The sequence below is a fragment of the Bombina bombina genome, chromosome 8, assembly GCF_027579735.1.
Source record: "Bombina bombina isolate aBomBom1 chromosome 8, aBomBom1.pri, whole genome shotgun sequence".
In the NCBI taxonomy this organism is placed as follows: Eukaryota; Metazoa; Chordata; class Amphibia; order Anura; family Bombinatoridae; genus Bombina; species Bombina bombina.
The window spans coordinates 319,685,364-319,696,802 of record NC_069506.1 but is presented as its reverse complement, the minus strand read 5'-3'; the positions used below and the strand labels follow the sequence as shown (position 1 = coordinate 319,696,802).

At 36.5% G+C, this 11,439-nt stretch overlaps 1 protein-coding gene across 1 annotated transcript in view; it reads right to left on the bottom strand.

Moving 5' to 3' along the window:
- Positions 1-857, bottom strand: part of CLMP (CXADR like membrane protein) — a 190,466-nt gene extending 189,609 nt beyond the window's left edge. Inside the window, exon 1 of the mRNA XM_053691528.1 lies at positions 473-857. Coding sequence (XP_053547503.1) covers positions 473-500 — 28 coding nt within the window. The 5' untranslated portion in view covers positions 501-857. The remainder of the gene's footprint in view (positions 1-472) is intronic.
- Positions 858-11,439: the final 10,582 nt, after the last annotated feature.

Genomic DNA, 11,439 nt, shown 5'->3' with positions numbered 1-11,439 from the left:
TATTAACCTGATTTTTTTATTTTTGCATATAAATCTATCTCTTCCTTATTATTTTAGAAGCACAAAATAATCTGCTCCTCCAGATGAAATAAGTATAATCAAGCTCACCAATTCACATATTCTGTCTAATAATAATAATGCAATTATGTGAAATAAATACTATCAAAAGCCATTTCAAATATCCATTTAAATTCCATTCAATAGATATTTTAACAAGTTGTGCATCTTTGGAATTGTAATATATATATATAAATCAAGGAAAACTTCAAATAACTTATTAGATATGACATAAGAAACTTTCCTATTTTAAGAGTATTTGTCATAACAAACAATAGGAAGTTAACAGATTCACCTACAATATGATCTAAGAACCTTTGCCAGATGAGCTTTCTTTTGTCTTCATTTTCTAAAGTACAAGCACATTGTTTAATGCCGATTGTGTATAAATATAGTGAGAAAGCAAGGTACTTACCCATGAAGAAAATAAGCAGGGTAGGCATTTTGTTCTACAGTCCAAAATAATTTCCTGGGCTAGTGAGTTGGAGCAGAGTACAGTGCATAGGAGGGATAGCAATCAGTTCTGCATGTGGGATGCATCAGAAGCTCAGGAATGCAATCTGTAAAATTACCTCCATGTGGCAAATCCAAGAAATAACTTTGTCCTATGGACCAGCATTTGCCATTACACTTGTCCTTAGCAACTCAATGGCTTGTTCTGTAATGTAAAGATCCAATGACGTCTGGGTATAGTCCAGCGTGGCTCAGTAAGGTCTTTTTCATGTGTGTAAAAAGAGAGGAGTGAAGGAAAAATTCTGTGCAGAATTCTCAGCACATGGCACAATCCCAGACCTGCTCCTCCCAAGTATCTACAGGGTTTAACCAAGGAGAGAGAAATTACTGTACAAGTCTGTAACTCCTGCACAACACAGGGGTACAGCCAGGGATACAGTCCTTAAAAAGTACCAGGTTTCTCAGAAATGCCTCTGTGTACAGTGGAGTTAACCCTCTGCTGTCTGAGAGCAGTACAGCACAGCCATTTCTGTCACTCACTCTATATAACAAATGAGTCTTTGTTAAAACAATTCTATTCTACAATTATTTTAATCATAATTTATTTCCTCTGGATATAAAAACAAGAGGGTATACAGGAAATCACTAAACTTAGCAAAATTTGTGTTCATACATTCTAAAGGGATTTGAACATTATGTTTGATTTGTGATCTTTAGTTCGAGTGTCCACTGTACAGTGATGTCACAGGTTTAATTGTGATTGACGGAACATAATGATATAATCATGTTTTTTACCCTTACATTATATACAATATATATATATAATTTTTATTTATAAAAGAAAGAATATCACCAAGGGTGAACAGGGAAAAGTTGAATTAAACCCTGCAATTTTTTAGTTATTTAGGCTATATTACAAGTGGAGCTCTATTTAGAGCCTTCGCTATAGCGCTAATTGAGCTAGAAGTATATTACAAATCAAGAGTAAAGCGTTATTGTGCTCTCGCTAACATGAAACGCGCAAAAAGCCAAACCCAAGTGATTGCGTTTACTTTTAACTTTTCACGCCAGCGGTAAACCCGACAAGCGCAAACACGCGTGATAAACCTGATATCCCTATCCCTTGCAAGCAAACGTGTGTTCTCCACTCGTAATCTGGCCCTTAATGTGGTAGTAATGGTTGCAATGTGTTTTTTTAAACGCAGTCTACACTTTTCACTAGCGAGGCAGCAAATATACGGCTAGTTTAAGAGTTTTGCGGGACAACTATACCGCTGAAAAATTGGCCATTGCATGTGGAATGGCCAGGAATGAATATAGCTATACCGCAAGCATTTTAGCCTGTAACACAACGTCTATTCCGCACTCAAAAAAATGACGTTTGAGTGCAGGATTTTCATAGCACCGTATTACAGGTTGTGCGGTCCAGCTAAAATGCTTGCGTTACAGCCTATACCGACACAACACATTCCGCCATCTGAGAGCAGTAGTTATGGATTATTATTATTATTAAATAATCATATTAACTGCTAATCTGCCACTCCCCGACATTGCCAACACTAATAAAAGTTATTAACCCCTAATTTGCTGCCCCCCAAAATTGCTGACACTTAAATAAACCTATTAACCCCTGAAATGCCGGCCCCCCACATCGTCAACACTATAATAAAGTATTAACCCCTAAACCTCCAGCCCCCATATCGTAACTACTAAACTAAACCTTTTAACCCCTAACCCCCCCGCACCCCCAACATCGCAAAACACTAAATTAAACTATTAACCCCTAAACCTAACACCCCCTAACTTTAAATTAAAATTACAATATAACTATCTTTAAAAAAATAAAAACTTACCTGTGAAATAAAACAAACCTAAGTTTAAACTATAAATTATTAGAACTATTCTAATAAAATAAAAAACTACTAATTAAAAAACTAAATTTAAAAAACCTAATACTAGAAAAAAATAAAAAAATATAACATTACAAAAAAATAATAAACACTAAATTACGAAAAATAAAAAAATTCTAAGATTACAGAAAATAATAAACAAAATTATCAAAAATAAAAACAATTACACCTATTCTAATAGCCCTATAAAAACAAAAAAGCCCCCCCAAATAAAAACATCCCCTAACCTACAATAAACTACCAATAGCCCTTCAAAGGACCTTTTGTAGGGCCTTACCCTAAATTAAACAGCTCTTTTAAATAAAAAAAATAACTAAGTCCTCCCTAAAAGTACCCCACCAACCCCCAAAAATAAAAAAATATAACTCTAAAAAAATCCTAAAATACCCATCCCCCTAAAGGGTAATTTGTATGGGCATTGCCCTTAAAAGAGCATTCAGCTCTTTGACAAGTGCCCATCCCTAATCTAAAAAAAAACAAAAAACAACCCAATAAATAAAAAAATTAAAACTAACACTAACCCCATAAAATCTACTCATGGTTCCTGAAGTCCGGACATCCATCTTCATCCAGGTGACGAAAAGTCTTCATTCAGGCGGCGACACCTTCATCCAACTAGTTTAAACTTATTTTTTTTTTTATCTCACAGGTTTTTATTTTTTAAAGATAGTTATATTGTAATTTTAATTTAAAGCTAGGGGGGTGTTAGGTTTAGGGGTAAATAGTTTAATTTAGTGTTTTGTGATGTGGGGGGTGGCGGTTTAGGGGTTAATAGGTTTAGTTTAGTAGTTACGATGTGGAGGGGCGGCGGTTTAGGGGTTAATAGGTTTAGTTTAGTAGTTACAATGTGGGGGGCTGGAGTTTTAGGGGTTAATACTTTATTATAGTGTTGGCGATATGGGGGGCTGGCGGTTTAGGGGTTAATAGGTTTATTTAGGTGTCGGCAATGTCGGGGGAGGTGGAATAGTGTTAATAACTTTTATTAGTGTTGGCAATGTCGGGGTGTGGCGGAATAGGGGTTAATAAATTTTATTAATGTCGGCGATGTCGGGGGCAGCGGATTAGGGGTGTTTAGACTTGAGGTTTATGTTAGGCTTAAACGTAACTTTCGTTTCCCCATAGACATTAATGGGGTTGCGTTACAGCGATCTTCATTCCACAATCGCAGGTGTTCATTTTTTTTCTAACACTCTCTCCCCATTGATGTCTCTGGGGGAAAGCGTGCACGAGCATGTAAACTCAGCCCTTGGCTTTTGTGCGGTATGGAGCTTAACGCACCATAACGCACAGCACAAGGAGGCTTTTCAGTAACTCGTAATGGCAGCGCTATGGCGAATGCAATAACGTAAATATTTTGGCATTATTTTCGCACCTTGCTTAGTGCAAAACTTGTAATCTAGGTCATAGTTTTAGAAAACAGTTAATTGTTTTGGAGAGTATGAACTTATAAAATATGTCAGCCAATTATTCCTTTTTTATTTTAAAGGACTGTCCATCTTTTACAACTGTCCCAATTTTTCTGGGACTGTCACAGTTTTTAACTTCCTGTCCAGTGGTATAACTGTGCCAATAGTCTGACACGCGCTGTGTTTTACAGTAGGAGCATTACATGGGAAATTCTCCACTCCTGCCTCTTATTTTTGCCCTGGCTCCAGTGGCATAATCTACCCTTCTCTTGGGCTCAAGGAGATCTTACCTCAGGGAGTGACTATTGCTTTGGTGACTGTTTACCCACTTCTGTGACACCTACTACTAGTATCCTGGCTTCCACTGTTACACTTCCTGAGTTACCTGTTGAATAACAAGATTTTTCGGATGTCTTTTTTAAAAAACCAGGCTGAGAGTCTGCCACCTCATAGAGTATACAATTACTTCATCCCTATTCTTCCTGAAGCCCCTATTCCAAAAGGCAAAATGTTATTTATGGCTATAAAAATGCCCTAAGATGCCTAAAAGTATGACACATGAGAATATGTCTCTGCTTGTTAACTTTGTGCTGTAAATAAAGACCCTCTGCAACTCCCTTATGGCCAGTTGGTTCCCCTGCTTGTTCCTGATCACCCTTGGATTCAGTATGGACTTTATTACCAATCTACCCAAATAACAGAATAATACAGTAATCTGGGTGATATAGGATAGATTTTCCAAAATGGCTCACTTTATACAACTCCCTGGTTTGCCTTCTGCTCAGAGATTGGCACCCTTGTTAATAATTCATATAGTTCAGGTGCATGGCCTACCCTCAATACTGTGTCTGATAGAGAAACCCAATTTATCTAAAGATTCTGCAAAACAGTCTGCCAAAATTTAAGGATTACTATTTCCATACCTACAGTCTTTCACCCACAGACCAAATGATTAACCAAGATCTTGAGGCCTACCATCGGAATTATATGCCATTCTCCCACAACAACTGGACTAAACTTTTACCATTGTCTGAGTTTGCTTATATTTCCTTATATCAAATAGCCTATCATACCACTCCTTTATTTAGCAGCCTTGGGATATCAACCCAGGACCTTTCCTATTGAAACTCCTACCTCCAGAGTTCTTGATGCTAACAGACGTACGGTTACCTTGCAACGTCATGGGAGACAAATCAAAGGTCTTCTCCTCACCTCAGAAAAGTATGTTATTTGCCAACTGTAGACTATGGATTGCTCCCAACTATCATCCAGGAGATTTGGTATGACTATTCACTATATCTCCACTTCAAACAACCTTCTATGAAACTGGGTCGTCTCTTTGTGAGTCCTTTTCACATACTTCATAAAGTTAATCTTGCAGTCTATCGTCTGGTACTTCCTACTTCCCTACAAATCCACCCAGTAAATTATATTTTCCTATTGAAGCCTGCAGTCACCAACAAATTCTCTAATACAATTAAACAGCCAGGTCCTGTGATTGTTGATGGACAACCAGAATTTGAAGTGGAATGCATCCTTGACTCAAAATGGAGAGGAAGACGTTTTTGGTATCTTGTGAATTGGAAAGGATTTCCTATCACAGAAAGATCTTGGGTATGAGCTGAGGATCTACATGCTCCTAAACTAATTCAGGCCTTCCACTGTCATTTGTGTGTGTGTGTGTGTGTGTGTGGGGGGGGGGGAGTGGGGTGATCATGTCACAGAAGCATTTAGAGTGCTTAGTGCAATGCCCTTTTTACCTTCAGGTTAGCACTCTGCTGAGTTGTGAGCGGTCATCAGGGCCGGCCTTGCTATGGACACTGTTGATTCATGCACGATAAGCATCTTTGAGTAGGCATCTGTTTCTACCATGCTAACCCGGCACACTAACTCCCTGTTGGTTGGTGTGCTATTTAAGGCTGGCTCAGTGTTTCTTCAGCACCCGTATATTGAAGTCTATTCTGGTTGCACTATTCCTTAGATTGCCATTGCTGACTGTTTTGCTTGTTCCTCAACTACTTTTCTGGACTCTCCTTGGACTCTCTTTGGCACCATACTTGTTTGCAACCTTTGGCTATAGAAAACTTATTATAGCAAATAAGATGTTAAAGGGATATTTCAGCCAAAATTGGAAACCACATGGGTGCATTTTGGTATTGAACAGAAGCAATTTTGTAATATACATGCATTAGCAAAAATACTTCTAATAAAAGCTATAGCTGTTTCAAAAGTGTATTTAAGTATGCACTGTGCACCAGCATTTTAAACACAGCACTTGCTCAGAGAGCCTAAGGTGGTTGTATCATCTTGTAATGCAATTGCTGACATGATACAAGCCCCAGTGATGATCTGAGCAGCTGCATTATTTAAAATGTGGTTGCAGTGACAATATCCAGCTATGCTTCACATGAACGTGCAGAGAAAAATGTTAACACTAAAACAATGATAACCTTTACTAGAATCATTTTTGCTAATACATGTATATTGCAAATATGTTTCTATTCAAAGATGTAATTAATCTATGTGCATTTAAAATTTGACTTGAATGTCCCTTTAATGCATTCAAAGCATTTACAAACTCTCACACTATGTTAATTTAATGCAAGACTGCAGAAACATTTACAACCTCTGTCCCTTTAAATGGCAAAAGAAGGGGTCAGAATAAATGATGAAAGTATTTTAAAGTTTTTTTCTATGCATAATAAAGAAAAAATCATATAAAATTAAATAATATAAATAATATACAAATGTCCACATAAACAGATTGTTTTTTTTTCTCTTTAATAATCTTTTATTGAGATTTTTAGTAATAGCGCAATGAAAATGTTCATTCACAATAAAAATAAGATACAGATGGGTGAATGTTGACTGGATCAAAAAGATTAAATATACAAGAAAGGGTATGGTCAGCGAATTATAAATGCTCTAAAATATACACATATAAGCATATGCAATGAACATATAAACATATGAAACCTCTATTTTCTATTTTCCATGTTACTCAGAGGATCACTTTTGGACTCAAACTTGCATTTAAATGAGAGGAGAGTTAAAGGGACAGTTCACCCAAAAACGTTCTCCCCTTTAAATTATTCCCAATGATCCTTTTTACCTGCCAGAGTGCATTAAATTGGTTGCAAGTAGCTCCTTTAATCATATTTCTGCATTTGAAATAGCTGATTTAGCCTGTGGTTTCCCAACCTATACTGAAACTTTTGATACTGGCGTATACGCTATTGACAAGCCTAAGTAAACACACAATCAGCAGAAGGAATTAAACTCACAGTGGGGGGCAGGATAGTTAAGTAATAAAATGATAATTTTCCATTGTTCTCTCTATGTATTGAGCTTTGGTGTTCCAGACAAATATAAGATAAGGAAGCAAGTGTGTGTACACCAAATGTTAACATAATGAGATCTGATATTACCTGAAGCTCAACCACCCATTGTAATAGGCTGTGGTTTCAAAGCACAAAACCAGCTACTTCAGATAAACAAATAAACACGAAAATGCAATTTCTCAAATATTTTATACCCTGCAGTTGGTATAACAAGTAATTTAAAATACATTTATGGAAAAACAATTTTACAGTGTACTGTCCCTTTAAGGAAGTACACAGCAATGATATTGGTATATTGTTAAAGTGATATTATTACAACAAAATTAAGTACTCAGCGGGTAAGCACTGCTTGAGATAATGTGGAATAAGTGAGATTAGCATATAAAACCAAACAAAGAAAAGTAAGATTAGGCTTCTGAGTTTACAAGACTAGATCTGAACATTTTAGTTGGATGGGGGGGGGGGGGGGAATCTATAACATACCATAGGTGACATATAAAGTGTAGCTATGGTCCAAAATAATAGAAGGTAATAATATGAAACCAACTCCCCCATTGTGCTGTTATAATAATTAAGCTAGTAGAGATGACTCTTTCACACATCAGTGTGTTTTCAGATAGAGTCGTATTTAGAACCCCACAGAAATAGAAAGGATAGTTAGAACCCCTTTGTGAAGGTTGGTAACTCCTCATTTTCAGTGACCCTCATGGGCTTGATAAAACATAGATTATCCTTAGAGAGAGTCCAATTAATCAAACAGGCTCACATGTGCCTATAGAGAGTAAAGATTTTATTGTACCATTTAGTAAGGATTAAGCTAATGAAATATCTATATAAATCCCGGACTTTCATATATATATATATATATATATATATATATAGCAGTCATCAGAGAAGTAAAGAACCTCTGTAATGCAATAATAAATCTCTCTTATCGCTGCCCAGTGCCATTTGGATTACTCTCTAATTTAATTTTTCCTTTTTTAAATTTACGTAGCAGATATTTACATTGCAGCCTGTTTAGGAGTTAAATGTGTAGACAGGTGCAGCTTTAATACACAAACTTGAATAGTAAGAATAGCAGTTGAGTTGCTACGTTAATGGGGCAAATACATACTACTGAGCTGAAAGTGTATATAATGAACATGCGTTAATATCAATGAGCTGGACACAGTCCTCAAACACAATTGCTCTCATTAAGGTGTCCCACTCCCAAGGTCTTAAGAGTATAGTCCAGGATATTGTTTCAGGTACTAAGTAGTGAGAATACCTAATTTTATAAAAGTAATTATTACCCAATGCCAGATTTTGTGACATACATCTTGGGTTTGTCCCTTGAAATGCGGACTTGCGGTAATAAGGACCCTCCATTAATGTAGGATTGCCACTTTGCAAGCCCTACAGATAGATTCTCATCTGCCGTCTGTCGCCTTCTGCTAAGTAGGCTGCCTGGATCTTTCAATTCCGATCTCAGTGTAGTAGGTAGATGAGCTGTAATGTTCGGAGAATCTCTGAGCGTAACTGAGCGTGTAGCTGCAAGTAGCGTAATGGCGACTGTACAGCCCGCTTTTCAAGCACATTGAAGACGTATGTCTCGATCCCAGAGATCGGCCGCATCTCCCGGACCAAGAATTTGATGAGAGAAGCCTGTGTAATCCTCAATAGGCGACATCGGTGCCTGTATATCACTGTTCTCTGAACTCGTTAAAGGTAGGCTGGACTTCGGCATCTGCTCTTGCGTGGCACAGATCTGATGTTCTGTGCAGGCTCTGAACAGGGCTTCATCAGCTGCGGAGTAGGTGACGTAGAAACTTGCGGCCGCCTGCTACTTCTCATTTCGCAGTCGGTTCACTGAGTTCACATTGCGAGGTGGGATTAACTGTCCATTTGCTACCAGACTTCAGGAGTGAGGCCAAGTTCTCCATCTGCTTGCAGAACCTGTATTCAGGATCTTTCAGGAGGCAGTGAATAGAAACAAAGATCTCCTCCATGGTTGGCAGATAAGTTATACTTAGTTGATCTGCAAACTTGATAGTGAGTTTGGTAAATTAGTGTTGGTTCTTGTGTTACCCCGTGGCCACCGAAGGTCCCAACGGTCCAGATCTCCACTTTAATTTTATTTCAAACTTAGCAAAAGCATTACCGGCAGCATTGATACCTCATATTCTGTGCTTTTCAGCTTTAGATGAAAAGAGATATTTCCGATATTTGGTGGATTATCAGTTTCTTAGCTTGCTGAAGTAAAAAATGCTGCAGCCATGACAGCTGCCTGGACACGCCCCCCAGATTGTTTTTTTTTTTAAATTAATTTTTTTAGCTTAATTATTATTATTATTATTATTTTTTATTTGTATAGCGCTGCAAAATGATGTCTAACTGATTTACTTTAAAATGTCACTAAAGTCAAAATAAAAGTTTCACGATTCAGATAATGCTTACAATTTAAAAAAAAAGCACTCCAATAAACTTCCATTATCAAAAAGTGTTTTTATATACACACTTTCTGAGGCTCCTACTGAGCATGTGCAAAACTGCACAGTATATATATGTATATGCATTGGCTGATGGCTGTCACATGATACAGGAGGAGGGAAAATTGTATTATCTTTAAAGGGAAAGTAAATTCCAAATTAAACATTTATGATTCAGATAGGGCATGTCATTTTAAACAACTTTCTAATTTACTTTTATCAAATTTGCTTTGTTCTCTTGTTATTCTTAGTTTAAAGCTAAACCTAGGTAGGCTTATATGCTAATTTCTAAGCCCTTGAAGGTCACCTCTTATCTGAAGGCATTTGACAGTTTTTCACAGCTAGAGGGTGTTAATTCGTGTGTTTAATATAGATAACATTGTGCTCACGCACGTGAAGTTATTTAAGAGTCAGCACTAATTGCCTGAAATGCAAGTGTGTCAAAAAATCTGAGATAAGGAGGCAGTCTGCAGAAACTTAGATACAAGGTAATTACTGAGGTAAAAACTATATTTCTATAACTGTGTTGGTTATGCTAAACTGGGGAATGGTAAATAAAGGGATTATCTATCTTTTTAAACAATAACATTTTTGGTGTTTACTATCCCTTTAATTTAATAAGTGCTATTTCATTGTCTTTTTATTATATCTTAAACAGTTATTCAATTCTACTGTAATTAATGGTTCTTTAATATGAATGTCAGCTATTTTGTAGTAAACTGATGTAAACACTTTTTCTTTCTATTCATTTATGTCCCTAATTTCTGTGTCACCACAGCATGTGTAATAGCTTAAGCAGCTGTATGAACAAATTCCAGGGCTGGATTACTGGATCACGTGGCAAGGAAACATAATTTGAGGAAGATACTATTATAATATTTCATAAATAGTATAATTACCATAATTTCATTTAAAAACAACTTTCTAACGAGTTCATACGCCTATAGAAAATGTTAGAGACCTTAAAAGCTAGCTAATACATATATAATATACTAGTCCTAAAGCCCGTACAGCGGCCAAAATCCCCATCCACTTGGATCCCCTCTCCCTCCCTCAGTAACATTTTGTAAATAAATTGTACAAGCTAATTTTCATCTTTTCCTAACTGGCTATAGTAAATTTTGGTATTAAAATGACAAAAAATAAAAACAAGCAAACAAACTTAACTGCTGAGATATATGTGTATATATGTGTTGTGTGCATGTGTGTATGTTTAAAACATACGTTCCCAGTAGGCCAATCAATGTTTAGCTCCATTAGGGCCAATCCAAAGAAAAGCACTGTGGGGCGTAGCCAAAAAGCTTCACTGATGATTAGAATAAAAAAAAAGGGGATTATCACGTGATATAACCTCATGCAAGAGGATAGAAGAGTGCTGGTGCATGGTGCATACTTAAATACTCTTTTGAAACAGCTATAGCTTTTATTTGAAGCATTTTTGATAATGTATGTATATTACAATATGCTTCTGTTCAATACCAAAATGCATCCATGTGGTTTCCAATTTTGGCTGGAATATCTCTTTAAGGCCACTTTTAAACCTTGTTTGGTCTAATGCTGCAGCTGGGGAATTTGTCAGCTCTCCAAGCCTCTGCAGATGACCTAGGGGTATTTAAAGCATTTTATCAAGATAAGCTAAGACAATTGCATTAAATTTGCCTGCAATGAATGAATTATAAGCTTTTTTTAAAAAAAAACAAAAAAAAAAAACTTTAGACTTTCTATTTAGTGGATTGTGTTTCATTTAATAAAACATGCAGTATATCTGTAGAAATCTAATGAAAAAATATCACATGAACAT